This window comes from Schistocerca cancellata, chromosome 1, assembly GCF_023864275.1.
Source record: "Schistocerca cancellata isolate TAMUIC-IGC-003103 chromosome 1, iqSchCanc2.1, whole genome shotgun sequence".
Classification (NCBI taxonomy): domain Eukaryota; kingdom Metazoa; phylum Arthropoda; class Insecta; order Orthoptera; family Acrididae; genus Schistocerca; species Schistocerca cancellata.
Genome location: NC_064626.1, coordinates 1,160,323,457 through 1,160,346,767, shown reverse-complemented (window position 1 = coordinate 1,160,346,767; position 23,311 = coordinate 1,160,323,457). Strand labels below are relative to the sequence as shown.

Here is a 23,311-nt window from a genome sequence, read left to right as displayed (position 1 = left end):
ATTGAAGATAGCAAAGATGGACAGCAAATTTCAGAAAGCTGTACCAGTTACTGAGCAGCTGGCATTTATGCTCGGATACCTACAACTGATGATTCCTACTTCAGCCTTATTTTTATTTAGAGTCTCCAAGGAAGCAATATCCTGAAGTAGGTGCAGCTCTTATGGTTTCACTTTTTTGGATTTTATGTTTTAATGGGAGTTTGTGGAAACCCAACAACACAGAATATAGTTCGTAAATATTTATGAACGTGTGAATGTAGTAATAAAATTGTCGGTCCACTCCAATTTAAAAGAAAAACCAATGTCCACGACTCAGCAATAGGAAAAAACCAAGAAAAAACTGGACAAGTGCAGCGAGCCGACTGATCTAGGCTTGTCCCCATCCACTCAACTTGCGCAGCTTGCTGTGCATCCCTATGATGTACTGACAACAGGTGAAGCTAGACAAGCTGTAGGTTTGGGTGGCTTCCGAGCCCATCTCACGGTGAGTCCTCAGAGCCTACCTCCGTTCACAGTACTCATAGGCTCACGAGTCTCATAAGCACACGAGTAGTGTGGACGCACCTCAAAGATCATTATTGCTGGGATGTTAAAAAATGCTAACTTTTCCTACATGGCTTTCTGAAGTATGAATCGAGCAGATTCAGCTCAGTCTCTGTGCTTGTGATGTTGTGAAGGTACATATTAAAGTTCTGAATCATTTGATGCTGATCTGGATAACCCAGTTAATTCTATGACCAGATTCAATGTGTTGAACATAAACAGCACAATTTCCGTTATAGAGCAATTGACGGGTGGAGAAGCTGTTGTACATGTTCCTGAATAATGCTATAAGGTTGCCATTATACAGGGTATTACAAAAAGGTACGGCCAAACTTTCAGGAAACATTCCTCACACACAAATAAAGAAAAGATGTTATGTGGACATTTGTCCAGAAATGCTTAATTTCCATGTTAGAGCTCATTTTAGTTTTGTCAGTATGTACTGTACTTCCTCGATTGACCGCCAGTTGGCCCAATTTAAGGAAGGTAATGTTGACTTCGGTGCTAGTGTTGACATGCGACTCATTGCTCTACAGTACTAGCATCAAGCACATCAGTACGTAGCATCAACAGGTTAGTGTTCATCACGAACGTGGTTTTGCAGTCAGTGCAATGTTTACAAATGCGGAGTTGTCAGATGCCCATTTGATGTATGGATTAGCACGGGGCAATAGCTGTAGCGCGGTACGTTTGTATCGAGACAGATTTCCAGAACGAAGGTGTCCCAACAGGAAGACGTTTGAAGCAATTGATCGGCGTCTTAGAGAGCATGGAACATTCCAGCCTATGACTCGCGACTGGGGAAGACCTAGAACGACGAGGACACCTGCAATGGACGAGGCAATTCTTCGTGCAGTTGACGATAACCCTAATGTCAGTGTCAGAGAAGTTTGTGCTGTACAAGGTAACGTTGACCAAGTCACTGTGTGGAGAGTGCTACGGGAGAACCAGTTGTTTCCGTATCATGTACAGCATGTGCAGGCACTATCAGCAGCTGATTGGCCTCCACGGGAACACTTCTGCGAATGGTTCATCCAACAATGTGTCAATCCTCATTTCAGTGCAAATGTTCTCTTTACAGATGAGGCTTCATTCCAACGTCATCAAATTGTAAATTTTCACAATCAACATGTGTGGGCTGACGAGAATCCGCACGCAGTTGTGCCATCACGTCATCAACACAGATTTTCTGTGAACGTTTGGGCAGGCATTGTTGGTGATGTCTTGATTGGGTCCCATGTTCTTCCACCTACGCTCAATGGAGCACGTTATCATGATTTCATACGGGATACTCTACCTGTGCTGCTAGAACATGTGCCTTTACAAGTACGATACAACATGTGGTTCATGCACGATGGAGCTCCTGCACATTTCAGTCGAAGTGTTCGTACGCTTCTCAACAACAGATTCGGATACAGTACGCCATTCTCCAGGGCTGCATCAGCACATCAGGGATTCCATGCGATGGAGGGTGGATGCATGTATCCACGCTAATGGAGGACATTTTGAACATTTCCTGTAACAAAGTGTTTGAAGTCACGCTGGTACGTTCTGTTGCTGTGTGTTTCCATTCCATGATTAATGTGATTTGAAGAGAAGTAATAAAATGAGCTCTTACATGGAAAGTAAGTGTTTCCGGACACATGTCCACATAGCATATCTTCTTTCTTTGTGTGTGAGGAATGTTTCCTGAAAGTTTGGCCATACCTTTTTGTAACACCCTGTGTTAATACTCCATTACCAACCCCCCCCCCCCCCCCCTTCCCCCTTTTTTCCAGTTCTTTAAAGAATGGAATTCCCGTGTACAAAAAAAGCTTTCAGAAGTCTGATTATAAATAAGTTAAAGCATTAAATATTTGATATTAAGCATGTAAAACCTTTATGGTTTAAGATGCGAAACCCTAATTATGTTGGTTTTATTAGTTTCGAATTTTTCACCCATAGACAAATGAATGTAGTCTTGGTAATTTGCAAGCCATTTGTTACACTGTCTCAAGATATATAAAAAGTTTCTAACTTTCAAACGGGACGTTTTGTGGTAAAGTTTTAATGTAAAACTGTACCTTTTAATGAGTAGATTATTACAGCATTTTAAATTCGGTAAATAATTATGTCAGATACTGAAAATTAAATTTTTGTTGTCCAAGAAAGCCTTTACATAGGCAACTTGCAATTGGAATTGGGTGACAGTAGCTGAACGTTAATGTAGAGATTGATATCATAAAATTGAACATTTAAAAAAAAAAAAAAAAAAAAAAAAAAAGGGGTGAGAAGCAAATAAAATGAGACCATGTGGGTGAAAATTCATCATCTTTTTGGTCTTTGGTATACAAAATGTGTTTTTATTGGAGTTATTCACACAAATATGAGTCATATTGCAGGGAATAAGGTAGAAATAGGAAAGGGGGGGGGGGTGAGATATGTGAATGTTCTGACAATTGGAACTGCTGAAGAGACCTTGAGATACTACTTGTGAAACTGCTTGGAAGGATAATTGTGAAAACAGGTGGCAGTGTATTTTACATAGTGTGTCAGAATTTGAACAGCAAAGACTGTAGAGAAGGGAGAATATCACTCCAAAAGATGACAATTGGTTATTTATTGGGTGGTTTAATGCATGATGGACGCCAATTAACCATAAGTTGTGACTAGCTGATTGTAGATAACATTTCTGTACTAGGCGTGAAGAGACTGCAGCAGCTGCCATGGTCATTTTTGGCAAAATGCAGCACATAGTGAATATGTGTAAAGTCAAGAGAGAACATGTTCCCTTAAAAATAGGTATATATCCTTCTCATATCTTTGTGAGTGAAAGGGAAAACGAAAAATAATACTGAAGTAAAGGCCAGTGCTTCTTTAAGTAAGAGAAATGGATGGAATTTTGCTGCCACAAAGCAGAGTCTAATGGAAGTTCATCAGATTACCCCCTTAGCAATGTGCGCATACACCAACACATTCAGACACAGACAAAAATTAAAAATAGTACACGTAGCTTTTTCAACCCCAAGACACCATGTGTGTTAGTCTAAAATCATACACACTCGGCTACCTTCACCACTCTACGAAAACTGATGCTGTTTTAATGGATGTAAAAGTTACCTTGTCTGCTTTTTGAGGATGATATCTCGTGAGTGAAGGCCAACCAGAGTGAATGGCTTTAGGATGAGATATCGGGTACCTTAAAGAACATCACTATTCAGTTCGGTCTCCAGTGCCCAGCCTGTCACTTCATGCTCCCCTCATTAGATGTCGAAGTGTGCATCCTTCTCAAATCCATTGAGATTTAAGGTTAGAATGATTAATACAGTTAACGGTTACAGTGTTTCAAGTGAGGTGTTTTTGAGTTATCCAGGCACAACTCCTGGCCTGCCCTGACAGTTTGGAAAGTAATGAAGTGTGGAGACTTTCCCTGGGTCTGTCTCTAAGAGCCATTGCCTGCAAAAGACGAGGTTCTATGTTCAAGCCTGGTTCAGCGATTAAGAAGTTTCAAAACTGTGCACTTTGCTTGCAGAATGAAACATTCATTCTCTGTAGTTATTGTTATTGGGGCAATGTACATACATCTGTTTCTAAAGGCCTTCTCAGATCACAGAAGACTGAATGATCATCAAGGTGATATCTGGGTAATATATCTGACATCATGCATTAGAATGGTTTAAAGCACATGTTTACTACTTGCAGTTTTGATAATCGTTCACTCTTTTATTGATGTTTGACTGTAGTAGTGTTCCAACTTCCTAGTGGCCATTTGAGGCAGTCAGGGACTAATTGCACACATTTTAGATCTCTGCCCTCAAATTTTTTCTCCAGATCATTGGGATGATATTTAAGGTCCACATCCCTTTTTGTGGACCCCTTTGGACACCTCAAGCCTGGTAAAAATGCCACCAGCAGGCTGACTTACGGGAAACACACCACTAATAATTTCTATATTGTTGGACGAGAAAATAAGAGTAGACATACTGTGCAAAATTCTTTCTTCACTATGGGAAGCAGAAGACAGTTTCATGTAAGTACCTCTGCTAACAGGACACACACAAGAGATTAGCACGAGCACAGGAACACTGCCATTGAAATGTCAGCTTGTCATGTTACTTCATTGTATATGTTGCACAGGGTGATGGCAGGGTACAGTAGAGGCTGGTGGTGGTATCCTACCATGAGGAATGTTTGTATGGGACACAATGTGACTTACGTTATGTCCACCATTGTTTCTAACAGTTACTCTATGAGAACATCCTAACAGGTCATGATTTTAATAGTTTTATTGCTTTCTTTTGCCATTAGTTTCAGATTTAATGCTTGTAAAACAAATTCACCACACTGAGAAATAAAACGCACATTGAAAACAAATCACAGCAGTTACTCATTGACTGCATTTGTCAGGTGCAACTGGCTGTTTTGTCGAACACTTGACAGCAAGTGGCATGACAATTGTGAAAAGAACAGAAGCTGTTACTACAGTCATTCTCTGATTGGTTATTAATATGGTAGTTACCTGTAAACAGTTCGCTGTCAACTAATTTATTTTTCGAATCCAAGTGTGACAGAGGCAGCTAGAAACAATTTGTATTGTTGGAGCAGTTCGTGTATGTCAGAACACAGTGGTATCCAGAAGCCTAGTGCAGCACGTTATAGAGCAAGAAACGCGCTTTTGAGTTGCTGAGTGTTCTACAGAGTATCGAACAATGGCTTTGTTAATATATTCACCTTGTGAACCGTAGTCAAGTTATTGCAGAGAGTGCAGTTATCAAGTTTCATGGTTGTCAGAAATGCTTGCATTTTGGACATTTTCGTAGTTCTTCATATTAGTAAAAAGAACATGTGGACTATGTTACACAACAGCTTTTCTGTACAGAATATAGTTTACAGTTTTCGTTGAAATATGAGTGGCAAACTTTTATTCACGGTTGTAATTCTATGTTGGTAGCCAGATGTAAAAAAACTTTCAGGGAATGGATTTAATTGCAGTCTTCCAATTTGGCTTATCTAGTTCTTGAATTGTCACAGTCCATCACTTGGTATAATGTGTGTGAATGCTCATATCTATTTTCTTCTTTGCATTGTGTTGCTATACAAAACAACGAGGATCGTCTTTTTCTGTAAGGAATTTCACCACATCCTTCATCATAAGGCAGAAAATTTTAATTATATTTATTTCTTTTTGTATAGGTGGTGATACCATTAAAGTCGATGAGTCCCTCTTCCAAGATATGGATGAGCTTGACCTTGATGCTGAAGATGAACTGGATGAAGAAGATAGTTCATGAGATTAAAATTGTAAAACTTTTGTATTCCTCCATGTGTAAGGCAGCAGAAGACCTAAGCACATTTGTGAGATATGAGAAAGTTGCCATAAGTGAATACTGTACATATGAAGTGAGAAAAAAATACATGCATTGTTTTTGATTGTTTTTATTATGCATTTTAAGATGTAGAAAATTTCCTTACATCTTTTGAACACTTAGCAACTAATCTGAACTTATTTAAGACAATGTACAGTGAACATTTTGGGCAATATTAATCAAACATGGATCATTTTTGGGTTCAGCTATTTTAATTTCTGTTGCTGGATATTGTCTGAACAGGCATCCAGAAATGCATGAAACTCGTAATGGAAGATCCATTTTGTAGTCTTCTGAAGTGCTTCTCAGTAAGGAAGTATAAAAGCTAATGAAGTAATCTGAAAACATATTAAGACCAATCACTGAATTATGCCAAATGGAGGTAAGTCGAGAGTAACAAGAAGTATTTTCAGTGCTAAGTATGCATTCGAGTTTTCTTCTTCCCTTCCCTATCCATGTTGTTACTCCTCTCTCTACATTTAATACTATGGCAGCAGCATGAGAACTGAAAAATGGGGTATGCTGTTTAGATGAAACTACTGTTTATTGACTGACCTTAATTTATTCATCACAATGGGATTAATGCACTGAACTTAAAGGTATTTTTTTTTTTACACCCCAAATGTCTGAAGTAACTGAAAAACACAAAGTTACTGACATAATTTTCAATAAAATTAAACTGAAAAAATGAAGCAAACATATTTTGTTATGTTAGAGCAGGGCTTAACAACTGGCCAGTTTTGAGCGCGAGTACTCGCGTCTGCTCAGGCACGTGCTCGCGAGCAGGTGCAAGGTCTCGGAGTAGGGAGGGAGGGGAAATCCGCGCGCACGTTTGAATGTGATCTCGCGTTCTTAGCAGATTTAACTAGCCATCTGAATGCTTTGAACATTTTACTATAAGGTAAAGATCTGCTAATTACTCATTTCATAGATCGAATACGAGCTTTTAAAATGAAATTGACACTTTGGGTGAGTCAGCTGGAAACAGGAAACCTAGCTCATTTTCCTAAATTATCATCCATGCAAGATGTTCACAAAGACTGTGAACGTTATTCACATAGTTTAGTTGATCAGCACTTTCAAGATCTGTTCTCTCCATATTCAGCGAATATTTAAGAGATTCGTCCTGAGCTGCAGCAAGAAATTATTGACCTGCAGTGTGACAGAGAATACAGACAAATTTCAGAACAAGAAAAACATTTTGGAATTCTACAGACACTTCCCTCAGGATAGATTTCCTCGTTTATACAAACTGGCGGCTACAATAATATCAGTGTTCGGTTCCACGTATGTTTGTGAACCACTGTTCTCTGCAGTGAAATGTAACAAGACGCGCCTGAGAAACGCATTGTTTGATCAAAATTTAAACTGCACGCTGCGCCTAAAATGCACAAGAACAATTACTCCGAACATAGACGCAATTGTAAAGAGCGAAAAGTAAGATAACCGAGAATCCCACACTTCAGTGACACCTTTTATTGTGTAACAGTTCACAAATTAATGCGAATGTAGAGGTATACACTAAGCTAATAAAATTATGTGGCATGTGTACATTCTCCTTTATTTGTTTCATTTGTCGCAGTAATAATTCGTGAGTGATATCCCTGCAGGTGGCTGCAGATTTACATTGACTGGCGGCAGCTGTTGTGTGCCCCACGTGACTCTCCCCACTCTCCGCTCTGGTCCGGTAGTGGGGGTAGCGTGCTCGCGCTGCTCCGTGCTTGCGCCTTGCTGCTCACAGCTTGCTCCGCAAGCACGTATGTTGTGAAGCCCTGTGTTAGAGAAAAGAACTAGTTACTCAGATTCCAGATGACAGCATAAGTAATTATTCTGTTAGTCACTAAAGAAGCACTACAGGAGATGCGGCATCATAATTACTGAGATGCATGAAAAACTGCTGCATCATGCATGACTTTTAAATTTATTACTTCTTTGTACTAACACTATTAGCACATATTTTTCAGATGGTATCCACATATACCGCTAAATCTACCTACACAAATATATCATTTTACAACACACAGTTAAAGAGATATGATGTATAATGCCATAAACTCTGGGATATGTAACAAAATTCTGCATCATGCATGGAGTTTGAATACATTTATTGTCTACTAGTAAGGCACTCCTACAGCAGAGTCATGTTAAGGAAATCCCTGACAACTGGCGGCAGTGCTTTTGACAGGTTTCATCTGTGAAGCGCAACCTGCTGTAGGTGAGATGATAGCCTTTTATAGAGCTGTGAAAAGGTGTTGCCATAGAGATGTTTACAAAATCACGTTGTAGATACGTAAAGCATCTGTACCCAGAGTACAGAAACTGTCTGGGATCATGTTTCTAATTTGGATTCTATACTTATACATTTACAATATTAGGAAAAGGATTTACGACTAACTGTAAATATGACCCACTGAGTTGCAGATCGGTACAATGAAAATACTGTTACACATTAATTTTTGGTTAAAGCCTTCTTCAGCAAAGAAAACACACACACATGTATTTACATAAGCAAGCACACCTGAAGCACACGACAGCTTCCACTGGCAACTCTGAGTGGAATGCGACTGTTATGTGAATAGCAATCTAGAGTGGGGTGGGGGAAGGGGACGAATAGCAGGGTACAGGTGGGGGGAGAGAAGAGCACTGTCTGGCAAGGTGTGCAGGGAGTAGAGACTGCCAGGTGCAGGATTTGGAGGTGGGGGAGTGGGGGGGGGGGGCAGAGAGCAGAAAAGGAGAGGAGTAAGGAAGGAGAAAGGATGGGCAGGTAGACTGTCGGAGGGCAGCGAACAAAGAGGGTGAAGGAATGTGAAAAGGGAGGAGGTAATATGGCTAGGGACAGAAACTGAGGGAGGAGGGTGTGGGGACAATAGGTTGAGGCTGGGATAATTTCAGGAGTGGAGATTGTGTTTTAAGGATAAGTCCCACCTGTGGATTTCAAAGAGCTAGTGGTGGAGGGGAGGGTCCCAATGCCACCTAGATCCTCCCCTCCACCACTACCTATGGTAATTTACTGGCCCCATGGCCACCAGTTTCCGTCCACTCATCCTATCACCTCCTCCTCTCTCACATTTCTTCAACCTCTTTGTGTGCTGCCCTTTGCCAGTGTACCCACCTGTCCTTTCCCCCCTCCCCGCTCCTCTCCTTTTCTGCTTCCACTCCCCCCCCCCCACCTCGGGACGCTGCTCCTGGTAGTCTTATTACCTGTGCGCCATGCATCGGCGATCTCCCCCCCCCCCCCCCCCCCAATACCCTACTCTCCTCTCCTTCTCTCTTCCCTGCCTCACTCCAGGTTGCTATTCACATAACAGTCGCATTCTGGTCAGAGCTGCTGGTGGTAGCTGTCGTGTGCGTGAGGTGTGCTTGCTTGTGTGTGTGTTCCTTTACAGCTTTAGGCTAAAGCCTTATTCAGCAATGTGTAAAACTCTTTTCATTGTGCCTGCCTGCAACTCAATGGGTCATCTTTACGGTGAGTAGCATCTTTCCTTTTCCGAATATTGTTGATATTCCAATCTAGAGTTTCCATTGTTTGTACTCACACGTTTGTATATTATGTGAATTTCTTTGTATGACTGTTTCATGGTTTAAAAGGTGTTTTCATTTCATTTTTTGGTTTTGTTTCTAATAGAAAATTGTCAAAATGAATACCCAGAACGTGCTGTGTTTGTCGGCTAGTATCATATACGAGGTTTGTTCAAAAAATTCCAGGACTCTGTACACAAAATTTTTCTATCGCTTTCCTTTTACTTCTTGCGCATGTCTCCTTCGAAATATTCTGTTCCACAATTGATACACTTCTCCCAACGCTGTCTTCACTTCTGGAAGCAGTCTTGGTACGCCTCTTGCTAGATCACGTGAAGCGCTGTCTGGAATTTTCATGTTTGTTATGTAGTGTTGCAAATCTTTGTCCTTTCAATGGGTATTTAGCTTCGGAGGAAAAAAAAAAAAAAAAACTGCTGGGGTCAGGACTGTTGAGAACAGAGGATGAAGCAGCACAGTGATATAATTTTTTTGTGCAACAGTCATGCACCAACAGGGATGAATATGCAGGTGCTTTATCGTGACACAAGAGCCATTAATAGTCTCGCCACATTTCAGACACTTTCCTTCTCACTGTTTCTTGTAGGTGTCGCAACACATCCTGACAGTACCATCAATTATAAGTTTGTCCCTGTCCCACTAATTCATGATGAACTAATCCTTCAAAGTCAAAGAAAACTATCAGCATGGCTTTGAGATTGGACCTGACCTGATGAGCTTTCTTTTGGTCTTGGAGATCCTTTCCTGACCTAATGTGAAGATTGAACCATGGTCTCAACATCATAACTGTAGACCCATGTCTCATCACCAGTTATGATTCTCTTAAGGAATATCTGGTTCTCATTTGCGCATTCCAAAAGATCTTCACATAGTGCAAGGTGGAGGTCTTCATGATCTTGACTCATGAGCCGTGGGATAAACTTGGCGGCAACACAAGGCATTCCAAGACATCAGGATTTCATGACGTGATCCACCTGAAATGTTACATTCTTCTGCAATCTCTCGGACAGTCAGTCTTTGATTGGCATGCACAATTTTGTTGACGTTCCTGACATGAGCATAAACTTTTCCGAGCCAAACGTAACACCTCGGTATGGCTTAAGCAGTCATCACTGTAGGCTTCCTGCTTCTTTTTGTGTGTCTCTGTAAAGGTTTTCTTGAGTTTCACACAAAATTTAATGCAGACACATTGCTCCTTATCTGCCATCTTGAAATTCGCAAACTGTGCGACACAATATTCTACTCTATACACAGGTGTGTGCAGGGATGCCAACTGCATTCCGCTCCACCACACCAGTGGTGTGAAATTACGAATGTACCGGAATTTTTTGAACAAACCTTGTAAAAGTCAGAGTGGGACAACTGAATCATAATAGCATTTAAGGTAAAATTGCCAGGAGACACAAGTGAACCATGCTGGTTGCGTTTGAAATTGGAAGTTATTCTCAGTACTAATCCTGTCATTGACCTGGAATGTTCCTGTAAAACACACACACACACACACACACACACACACAGCTATTTACGAGATCCTGTAATAACAAAATAAACTGAACATTACAGTTCACAGAACTTTTCAATTTAAAAGAAATGTTGGCAGTAGTACTCCTCAAGTTTGAGGTCATTAGAGAACTAGCTCAGCTTGAGGAAGATGAAGGACAAAATTTGCAGTGACATTGTTGATTCTAAATCCCCTGGAATGATTTAGGGAAATCTAAATCTGAATAATTGGGTAGGCATTTTAATCTGGATCATGATATTAAGTATCTTAAACATTACTTCACAGTTTGTAGCCAGCAATCGTCATCTGCTTCAGTGGTGTGACCTACCTTTTAATCCAAGATTTACTTATTCTGGTGGCTCGATTGTAATTAGTAGTGACAGTGTGTATGAATCTACAAACAACAAATTTCAGGTTTTTAATGAAGCCTCAACAACAGAGTGAATTTATATGATCATTCTGATTTGCAATAGTTAACTTTGTTAAAATTTGACCATTAAAAGTTGAATCTCATTTGGTCTTCCAATATATGGCACAGTGCACTAATTATAATACAATTGGATACATAAAAATATCTACCGTCGAAGTCCCTGCATGAGAAAACACGTACAAAGGTTAAAGAAAATTGTAAGCTTTCACAGCCAGTGGTTCCTTCTGGTAGAAGGGTTGAAGGTGAAGGAAGAGGGATGAAGGAAAAACCTGGCGAGGTTTACGAAATGGAGAGAGGTTGGAATACTTGCCCAACCACAGGTCAGTGGAGACTTATTGTATGGGATGAGAAGAAGAGCACACATGTTTCTTTAACCTTTCTATGAATTTTCTCCTGCTGCTGCTTGTTGAGCAGATTTTTTTAAATGCAATTGTATTCCATTTTTAAAAATTGATTATTTTTGTTGATGTACAACACTAAATTTCTTTAAAGTATCACTTACTGAAGAAACACAAGTAACTTTCCATAAAAATCATATGGGAGGACCTACTGTACGTTTATTTTGTTACTATGCACTTAAATCAACAGATTAAGAGATACAACATTACAAATGCAAACTGCTCTCAGTATTGATCTTTCACGATTGACAGTAAACGAAACATTTTGTATTCCTATCATTAAAGCAAGATTTGCTGATTTTTGGCTTATATTCAAAGTATGAGAACAACATCTGAAATACCCTTCAGTTCTACTCCTGGAATATTTTTACATAGTCACTACTGTGGAGGGGGAAAAAAAATTGGATAAGGGCAAGTAGGACACACACACCAAGGATTCGGTACAAACTTAAGAGAACTGCCCCAGACGCATTTCGCTTTTATTTACAAAATACCTTCAGTGTTTATTCTGCAAATTGGATACATACGTTTGTATATTTTTGATTGTTTTAGGTTGAAAACAGTGTTTTGTTTATAATGTTGGTGTGCAAGTTACTTCTGGTGTTTCTATACACATTCTGCTTCTTTCCTCCTTGCTAGCAGCAGTTGATGTCAAAAGACTTCGATTCACACATGTACTTGGCATTTTTGCCATTCTGCAGTATATCTTGCACTGCATTATTTGTACTTCATTTCTGTAAACTGTTCGCAAGTCAGTGTAAATTAGTGAATTTGTCTTGCATGTAAGGTAGAGATATGAGAGGAAATTGAGAGGTTGATTACAATTTTTTGTGGTTGGGGAGGGGGGGGGGGGGGTAAGGATGGGCCTGTATGGTGATTCTAGGACAAAATCTGGGAGGAGGTGGTAGTGGTAAATGGATCCTGTGGTTATATCTTTATATTAAGTGGTCAATCAATTTAAAGAGTGTGTGGTTTGCCAAGATGGTCTGATCGTTTATACATACATCAAGCCAGGAGAACATTTGACACCAGATACAAAAGAACATGTAAGAGCACGCAAGTACAGAACAAATCATTGAACTGTGTAGCGCGCGCGCACACACACACACGCACCCACACACACACACACACACACACACACACACACACACACACACACACCAACACAAATGTAAAATTACAACCAGAGATGCAGACATGGAAATCATAAGGATAAACAACAAAAAAACACCTTACAAGGAAACTACCACATCCAAAAACCCATAACAGAAAAGAAACATCCCGTAAATCATCAGACCAACTTGGCAAACCACACACTCTTTAAATTGACTGACCATTTAATACAACATAAAATATACACATATAACAACAGGCCCCATCTCCATTTCCTTCTAGATGCTCTCCTATAATCACCATCCAGGCCCACCTCCCCCCCCCCCCCCAAAAAAAAAAAAAAAAAAACAAAAAACAAAAAAAAAACGCTGTCAACCTCGCCATCTCCTCTCACATCTCTACCTAACACGCAAGACAATTTCACTAATTTACACTAACTCTCACAAAATGGAAGGTAGCTTCATACGTTGGCAACACTTTCAACATGGGTGAGAACAAAAGAACAGATATTAAACATTGTTACTGTGCAGAGTGATAAACAGTTTACCAAAGTGAAGTGCAAATTACTGCAGCACAAAAAATACTGCAGAATGGCAAAAACTGCCAACTGCATATGTGAATTGAAGTCTTTCAACATCAACTGCTGTTAGCAAGGAGGGAAGAAGCAAAATATGCAAAGAAAAACTTCTACACTAAATTTATAAACAAAATGCTATTTTTAACCTAAAATAACCAAACATATACAAATGTATGTATCCAATTCGCAGTATAACCATGGAAGATGCTTCATAAATAATTAAAAGCAAAATGCATATGATGTAATTCTCTTTAAGTAAATTGCACTCAGCGCAAAACAGTCACCTAACAGTAACTGATGTACATACATAGTTCATCCGTCTCACAAATCGAGAATTTCAGCGATTTTTGTCAGTTATTGATACTGATACTGGCAGGATATCAAAGGTGTAAATGGCTGTGTCTTTTGACTGCTCTGACTTAGATGCCAAAGGGCCATACTTTCGTATGTGACATAAATTTCAACTTGAAAATATTTTTTTGTGTGGTATAATTACAAAGTTAAAGTTTTTACTATAAAATGTTGCTTCTTGGCAAATTTCATAATTCTAGGTAAACAGGAAGTACCCTACTGGTTTTTAAGTGTGTGTTTGCAAATATTGGGCCAAGCGACATAAGTGGCCATATCTTTTGGCTGCACTGCTTTAGAAGTTAGTTTTTTATGCTGTCAAGAGAACATAGACCTTAGTAGGTGACACAAATTTCAATCTGATAAGTTTGCCCGTTCCTGATTAAAGGGGTTTTGACAGACACACAGACAACAAAGTGATCCTATAATGTTTCATTTTTACCGTTTGAGGTATGGAACATGTTAAAGGCATAGTTTCATACTGCTCAACATTTTGAGAGTAAATTTCAGGTTTAGCAATCAAAACTGTGCAACAGTGATTATACTCTTACCCAGATTCTAGAATATTTGTCTTTATATATTATCAATTTACATATCGAGCAGAATCTTCTAAAAATGTCAGTAATAATAATAAAAAAGAAAATAGTTTACTTTTTATTTGCTTGTACATCCACATAGCTAGTATTTTGGGCCAGTGAATGTGTAAAATCGATATGCACTTAAATTTTTGTAACTGCAGTTGAGTCATTCAACGTCAATTGACGCAATCTGCAAGATGCTCTCAGCATGACCCCTTCAGTTTTGTTGAAATCTGTACAGGATGTTCCTAAAGGATGTGCATAAACTTCTGCTAAGGCTCAGCTTCATTTGTAACTTAGTGTATTCGTATGTACTAGAGCTGTTTCCACAAGGGCCACTTTCTTTGGATTGGAAACACATTTAAGAAAAGTTTTCTGACTTAATAGAGCTATGATTCCATAACTTGCAAACCTTGCACGTGTTTTTGCACAGAATAACAGAGCTGCATCAAACCAGTCTCAGGACTGAAGACAACAATAACAACAACAACAAGGAAATAACATAAATCCAGTTTAGGAAGCAAAGCCCATGGCACAATGTCTCTTCAAATATGCTGGAAAAACTTTGTCACAAAAAGTTTCTCCGTATTTTAACAAGGGATAAGTAGTGAGTAAAAGGCACCGGAAACACAGTCATTTGTCAGTAAATTGTCTTGTCTACCTATCATTTTGGTGTCACTTCAGTTAAGGGGGCTGGTCCACGAATACCAGAGGAAATGCTGAAAAATAGTTAGTTTTCTAACCATTGTAACTCAAAGAATAAGATTTGTAAGCCCATATAATGCTTACCATCTTTTGGGAACATTTTTATGTATGAACTACAGCTTTAGCTCTCGCACTTTTTTTTAATTGTATTTCTTTGTTGTTAATTATTTATGTACATTATACGAGGTGCATTCAAGTTCTAAGGCCTCCGATTTTTTTTTTCTCCGGACTGGAAAGAGAGAGAAACATGCGCATTGTTTTAAAATGAGGCCGCGTTCATTGTCGATGGAATTTTACCACCAGCGGCGAGAATGAGAACTGTTTTAAATACTTAAATTGGCGACGTTTTCCTTACTTGAACAGCGTGCAATCATTCGTTTTCTGAATTTGCGTGGTGTGAAACCAATTGAAATTCATCGACAGTTGAAGCAGACATGTGGTGATGGAGTTATGGATGTGTCGAAAGTGCGTTCGTGGGTGCGACAGTTTAATGAAGGCAGAACATCGTGTGACAACAAACCGAAACAACCTCGGGCTCGCACAAGCCGGTCTGACGACATGATCGAGAAAGTGGAGAGAATTGTTTTGGGGGGATCACCGAATGACTGTTGAACAGATCGCCTCCAGAGTTGGCATTTCTGGGGGTTCTGTGCACACAATCCTGCATGATGACCTGAAAATGCGAAAAGTGTCATCCAGGTGGGTGCCACAAATGCTGGCGGATGACCACATGGCTGCCCGTGTGGCATGTTGCCAAGCAATGTTGACCGCAACGACAGCATGAATGGGACTTTCTTTTCATCGGTTGTGACAATGGATGAGACGTGGATGCCATTTTTCAATCCAGAAACAAAGTGCCAGTCAGCTCAATGGAAGCACACAGATTCACCGCCACCAAAAAAAATTTCGGGGTAACCGGCAGTGCTGAAAAAATGGTGGTGTCCATGTTCTGGGACAGCGAGGGCGTAATCCTTACCCATTGCGTTCCAAAGGGCACTACGGTAACAGGTGCATCCTACGAAAATGTTTTGAAGAACAAATTCCTTCCTGCACTGCAACAAAAACGTCCGGGAAGGGCTGCGCGTGTGCTGTTTCACCAAGACAACGCACCCGCACATCTAGCTAACGTTATGCAACAGTTTCTTCGTGATAACAACTTTGAAGTCATTCCTCATGCTCCCTACTCACCTGACCTGCCTCCTAGTGACTTTTGGCTTTTTCCAACAATGAAAGACACTCTCCGTGGCCGCACATTCACCAGCCGTGCTGCTATTGACTCAGCGATTTTCCAGTAGTCAAAACAGACTCCTAAAGAAGCCTTCGCCGCTGCCATGGAATCATGGCGTCAGCGTTGTGAAAAATGTGTACGTCTGCAGGGTGATTACGTCGAGAAGTAACGCCAGTTTCATCGATTTCGGGTGAGTAGTTAATTAGAAAAAAAATCGGAGGCCTTAGAACTTGAATGCACCTCGTAGGTACACATTACTCAAAATACAAAGAAAGTAGGTTTATTTTTTTTCCTGTAAGTTCTTCACACTATTACCTTTAAAACAGACTACTGAGAAGATGGTACTGTCATAAATTGTGGTACAAAAAAAAATTAAGTATGATTATCAAAAATTTTGGAAATACATTCAGGGTTTTTCTTCAAAAAAGCATTTTATTTTCAAAGTTAAGTCAAAAGAGTAGTCTTACTTTTTAATTAAGCATGTTTTAAGACATTATACAAAATTTCAGCTCTCTGCCTTTAATTGTTTTTAGCCAAAGTGTACCAGAACATGAAATAATTTAACTTTTGGGAAATTCATGTTAAAGTTAAAACTTGCTTTTTCTATTAAACTTGAATGGCACTAATGCTTCCCAGGTCCATATTCATTTTATTTCCTGTTTCGTTCTTCCTCCCTTCTCTTTTTCACACTACTACTTCTTGGTTCTTTTGTGGATTCCAACACTGATTTTTCTGCTTCGAAGAGAGTCCTTGAGTCAATGGCTATTAGAACTCTATGCATATTTTGTCCACCAGGCACTCCCATCAGTTCCCCAACATTAAGTCTTGACACTGCACTGTCATTGAAACACACAACAGCATCTAGCACACCTACCTGTTTTCAATGTATTTAGTCCTACTAGAAGAGTTTTTGGCATCTGTTCCCATACGCTATTGTTGAAACTTTCATTTGGATTTTGAGTCCTACCATGTAAACATTTCGCTATTAATCTTGTGTCACTAAGATCTCTATATATAGGTTTTATAACATTCATGACAGCAAATGGCAAAGAATGGTTGTAGGTCTCACCTTGAGTAACAGCTCCCTGGGAACCACACCATAAATCACTGCCAGATGGGTAGAGTGCATGTTATGGGTCGTCATTTGTGGAGGATTTATGAAAGAAGGTAGCCCATACTGCCTTTTTGGTCATATTCATTTAGTCTTATGGCTTGTCCGTAATAATTCAATACAAAACTCATGCATACAGTTACTTGGCTGTAAACGAAATATTCGTGCCAAAGCAACAGCAAACAGTGAATAAACTCTCTGTATAAACAAAGGCTAAGCAACTGTAAAGCTTTTGCAGATTAGCCAACTTATGGGACTAAACAGTCATACAACAAAACTTTATTTTTAGTAGAACTAATTGTGTGCCATGGGGACATCATGGTGCATGCAGCCACTTTTAAATTTCCCTAATTTTGATACTTTCTGTGGTCTACTTTCCTGGAAGCAAACTTTTTCTTCTTAAGATGATGATGATGATGATGATGATGAAAGTCCCATACTCTGTGACGGAGCATAGGGGAACAATGCGGGAGACCCGCACTGCCGTACTAGGCAAGGTCCTAGTGGAGGTGGTTTGCCATTGCCTTCCTCCGACCGTAATTGGGATAAATGATGATGATGAAGATGACACAACAACACCCAGTCATCTCGAGGCAGGAAAAATCCCTGACCCCGCCGGGAATCGAACCTGGGACCCTGTGCTCGGGAGGCGAGAACGTTACCGCAAGATCACGAAGAATGCTACAGATAATTTTTTAAGGCAAATTAAAAAATTGATTTTTTTGATAATTGTTCATGAACAATTCCCCTTAAGGTGAAAGAATTCGGATTACAATTGGAAAAAAAACCCAAACAAACAAAAAAAACCTAATGATGAGTGTGAACCTGCTGCACCTATGGTCACAAACCACTTTGAAAAACACCAAACTAAAAATAATGCTTATGATGAATGTAAATGAACCCTTTCAGTGGTGTTAAGATTTATGAAATCAGATGTGTCAAAGCATAGAGATGCTTGAAGATAAGAACATATGTTACATTTGGATACTTTAAGAGGCTCATAAAAATATGGAATACATGTGTGTTTTCTGATAGGCAAACAGACAATTCACTGAAAAATGATCATGTTTCCAGCATCATTTACTCACTACCTATTCCTTGTTAAAAGATGGAGAAGATTTGTTGCAATAAAGTTTTTAAGCAATTTTGAAGAGATTGTGCTATGGCTATTACTTTCTGACCCCTTCTTATGTTATTTCTGTATTCTGTCCATAAATTATGTTGGGAGTCCAAACAGAAGAATTGTAGCTATATTAGGTCAGGAAACTTGAAGATCTTTCCCATGCATTTCCATTTCTGAATAAATCGGCCTCTGTGAAAGTGACAGCAGTATACACACAGAGATACAGATGGAATTAAACTTGGCAAATGTTCACTTGGGTCCCTGTGGTAAATACTGAAGAATTTTCAACAAATTGAAGGTGGGAGAGTTGGGGACCTCATGGTCACTTGACCCATTTTCCTCTGTCCAATCTGCATGTCGAAGATGTAACTGTATAGTATGGGTGACACAAGCAGTGAATGTTGGGGGAGGAAGGGAGGGGGGGGGGGGGGGAGAGAGAGAGAGAGAGAGAGAGAGAGAGAGAGAGAGAGAGAGAGAGAGAGATGCTGCCAGCACAATATGGTAATCTTGGAAAGAATGTTCAGTTACTTCCAGATACGGATCATTTATACTCTGCATATCAATTAAAGTGCACGACAGAGGCTATGTCCCATTGTACCAGTTATTAAGCTCTCTTCCCATTCCATCCACGTATGGTGAGCAGGAAGAATGACTGTTTAAATGCCTCTGTGTGTGCTATAAGTAATCTAATCTTGTCCTCGAGATTCCTATGTGAGTGTGAAGCAGTGGGGGGGGAGTAGTATGCTCCTACAGTCATCATCTGAAGGCGGTTCTTGAAAGTATAGTTGACATGTATCTTCAATGCAGTATCCCGTGTTAGCCCTATTTGCGATGGGTCCCAACAGCAGTGCGTTATATCTACATTTCAGATGATATTCTCAAAAATATGGAATCTAATTCAAGAAATAAAGGTAAAAATCAAATAATTAGGAATAATATACTCTTACTTCTCTTTTTGGCAATCAAATACCATTCTCAAGTATTTCCTATCACAGTAATAATTAACCAACTAGTACATCATGATCTCAAATGTTGCAGTGTTTCAAGCAGGTGATTCCTTTGAGGAATAGGACAAATTGTATTTTTCTTATTAATCATTTTGTGCAATTTAATTTTTATAACCAACGAATACACCCATAAAAAGTCTGTTGGAAGTGTGTGGAAACTGACCTAGTAAAACATAAGTAAGCACCAGGAAGAAACACCAACAAAACTATCAACATAGGTTCAACATACATACATACATTAATCAGTCCTTGTTCCATAGATCATGAATATGACATTTCGTAATGATGTGGAATGTGTCACTATCAGTTTTCTTTACACAAAATAAATAGGCCTAATTAACTTTTTTTTACAGCTACTACTTCATATCTAAGAATTCATCTATTGAGTAGGAGTTGTCATTCTGAAATTCTTTTAATTTGCTTTTAAATGTTGGTTGGCTATCTGTCAGACTTTTAATACTATTTGGCAAATGACCAAAGCTTTTTGTGGCAGCATAATTCACCCATTTCTGTGCCAAAGTGAGATTTAATTCAGACTAGTGAATATCATCCTTTCTTCTGGTGTTGTAGCTATGCACTTCACTGTTATTTTTGAATTGGGATAGGTTATTAATGACAAATTTCATAAGGGAATATATGTATTGTGAAGGTACTTTGAATATACCAAGTTCCTTAAATAAAAGTCCGTAAGGTGATCTTGGGTGGAAGGTGATCTTGGGTGAGCTCCAGGTATTCTGATTACACGCTTTTGTGAACTGAATACTTTCTCTCTTAATGACGAATTGCCCCAAAATATGATTAAAAATCCTAGTTTTATGGGTGCAGGAATCAGTTCTTGATTATTTCATAATAACCCCGTTACCCAGGGTACGTAAAAGAGATTAAAATAAAATTTCTGTGGAATGCTCAGAAATTTTACCGACCAATCAGACATGTCAATTGAAATAATGCGCCGCAACAATTTCAGTAGCAGAATAGCTGCTTGAAATGAAAAATAAGGGCTAATGTACAGGGGAATGTACACTGTCAATTTACCAAGAATGCCACAGTGAAAAAAAAACTGAACACATGAAAGCCATCATACTTTGAAACAGCATGTAAAAGATATATTTTGCAATATTACTTATGGGTATGTACCGTTAATTAACGTCATGCATATGAAGACCGTATCTATGTAACTGATGGAAAAAATTATAAGATAAAAACACAGATCACATGTAAATATTAAATAGCCTCACATCTTGGGTAAGTGAGAATAAAATACAGCTTGTCTGCCTACACTAGTGTCAAAACGTAACGAGTAGCAAGTCACGTGAAAGACGAGATGGAAAAACCCGCAACAATTAGTGCCAATTTTCATTTTTTCGTGCCTTACAGCTACTCGAATTCAACAAACACATAAGCGTACCGAATAGACATAATTAATCCATAACTGCCCGTACAAGAATCGCAATGAAATGTACGACGTCCACCAGCCAAACGTACTTCAAAACTATCATTCTCAATCGCCTGCTTTACAACAACGAAAAACATTACTTCGCTCACACTTCCAACAGCTTACTCTTGGTGTCATAGATGTAGCTTTCATGCGCAGGCGTGACAACATTAAATTAAACTGTGCCTAGTCTAATCACGAAATTCAGATTAAAACCTAAGTTTTCTGTAACATCATTTTCAAAATGTTTGATCTCGTCGTGCATACAGAAATTTGTATTTTATTTGTGCTCTTAAATCCAGCATAACAAATGAATAATCAGATTTCCAAAGATTAGATGCCTAAGCTTGGAGCAATGTATACTGTGACAAGCTTCCCCCCACTTCCAGCAGTTCGCGTATAGTTCGAACACTCGCCTGCACGCGGTGCGAGGATAGCCAGAATCAATACGCGTTCTGCTCGAGAAGCAAGCTCTAATAAACGAATTCCTCATGTTTCGAAATTATTTGTGACTAATATAGCTGCGCGTGTAAAGCGTGAAAAATCTAAGGGCCAAGTTCTTACTTTAACTATCTCCGGAGTGCTGCCCGCAAGACATTGCACTGATAAAGTGCAACGACAACGGCGCGGAATACGGAATGCGGATTCTGTGTTTATAATACGTAACTTCTGTAACAAACAGCAAATGTGTCCTAATGCAAATAAAATAATGCTAATGTGACAGATAACTTTTTCGCATGCCGCAAGTTATCGGAAAAAATGTTTGTTCCTCGAACTGGTCATGAGCCTAACAATTTCGAAATGTGACGTTTACAATTACGGCCGCACTAGCTTTCTATATCGAAATCTTTCTGTAAAAATAACGCGCTTACCATCTCGCGCACTTCAGCTGTCTGTAATCTACTAGAAGAGGAAAAGTTTGCTATGCACTTGCATTTCGAACGGAATACAAATGCCAAATGTGACTGTGCCATCCTGTCTCTCACATGGATGGGAAAAGTACCCGACGAACTACCAGAGGTAAGTAAATGCGGCAGCTGTAGTCGAGTCCACAGACCAAATGTTAATACTTGAAAAGAGATCCTGTGAAGGTGTATGTTAAAATTCATTAACATTACTATGAGATGGTCGTGGTGTCAGTTGCATGCTAATTTACATGCGGCTTTGTTCTTTAACGTTAGTTGAAACGAAGTTTCATAACGACGAACCCATTTCCTGTAAAAAAAAAAAAAAAAAAAAATATACTATGCTAATCACGTACATTCAATAGACAAAGATTAGAATAGTCGTGAATATATCACCTCAAGCAAATCGTAATATTCACGGTAATCTTACTACCCATATTCTGGAGATACAGCGATCTGTTAAATTGTACGTTTCTCAAAATGTGTTTCGCGTCTCTTTAAATTACTCGATGATTTGATCGCGTGACGATGTAATTTCGTAAGAAACGTTTAGCTTGTGGTTCATAAAAACCGATGAGACAGTAAACATCAGAAGGCACAAACGATATTATTAAAATAGTAATAAAAAGCACACCAGCTAAACGCGGAGCTGGTACTCGTTTACATAGAGTGCATATCAATAGCGTCGTACAACATAGGAGGCGTATCTCTTCTATACAAGCTTATTTCTTACAGACATATGAAATGACGCATGGAATGTTCCGTTTCATTAATTAGAATTCCTGCCTGGAACTACAATTACACAATAATCTGTACACTAATTATATGTGCCACTAAAAATTTCAACGCATCAACAGAGTGCCAACAAGGAAGAAGCTATTCATTTACAATATTTAATTGTGTTACGATAGTAGCTTGACTACACTTCGCTAATTTAAAGCCTATATTAATTAGTGATATGTGGATTTGACACCTCTTTATCTGATTAAGTTGACTGATTTTTCTCTTGAAATGCGAGCTACAGTCGAGGGGAATTTTTTGATGACAGTATACTTACGGACTGTTATAAATATGGCCTCGCATGACAATGCCCTTTTTATACGTAGGAAATAATTTCTCGTATAAGATATTTTCTTGTGGAAGGTTAGAATGTGTAGCTCTTCACTTGAACGCTGCCACGACGATACAGAGTACATGATAATTCTGTGAATAACACAGCGAAGCAGCGAACTGTCGTATTTTTATTGGATCCCTTCGTTCTTTTCTTTTCGCATGGCAAACGTTCTTCGTTGACAATAAACAACTACTACGAGAGAGGTATCGGATTATAATGGCACTTAGCCGGCCGATGTGGCCGAGCAGTTCTAGGCGCTTCAGTCTGGAACCGCGCGACCGCTACGGTCGCAGGTTCGAATCGTGCCTCGGGC

The 23,311-nt window shown here is 39.3% G+C and overlaps 1 protein-coding gene and 1 long non-coding RNA gene across 2 annotated transcripts in view; one reads left to right on the top strand and one right to left on the bottom strand.

Moving 5' to 3' along the window:
- The window catches only part of LOC126093411 (RWD domain-containing protein 1), a 41,759-nt gene extending 35,798 nt beyond the window's left edge, over positions 1-5,961 (top strand). Inside the window, exon 5 of the mRNA XM_049908718.1 lies at positions 5,716-5,961. Within this exon, the coding sequence (XP_049764675.1) occupies positions 5,716-5,813 (98 nt within the window). The 3' untranslated portion in view covers positions 5,814-5,961. The remainder of the gene's footprint in view (positions 1-5,715) is intronic.
- Positions 5,962-6,410: 449 nt separating this feature from the next.
- On the bottom strand, positions 6,411-21,106 carry LOC126093443 (uncharacterized). Its single transcript, XR_007521604.1, has 2 exons — positions 20,953-21,106; positions 6,411-7,660 (listed from the first exon to the last, which is right to left on the bottom strand). It is a non-coding gene; the product is annotated as an uncharacterized LOC126093443 (long non-coding RNA).
- Between the last annotated feature and the right edge of the window lie 2,205 nt (positions 21,107-23,311).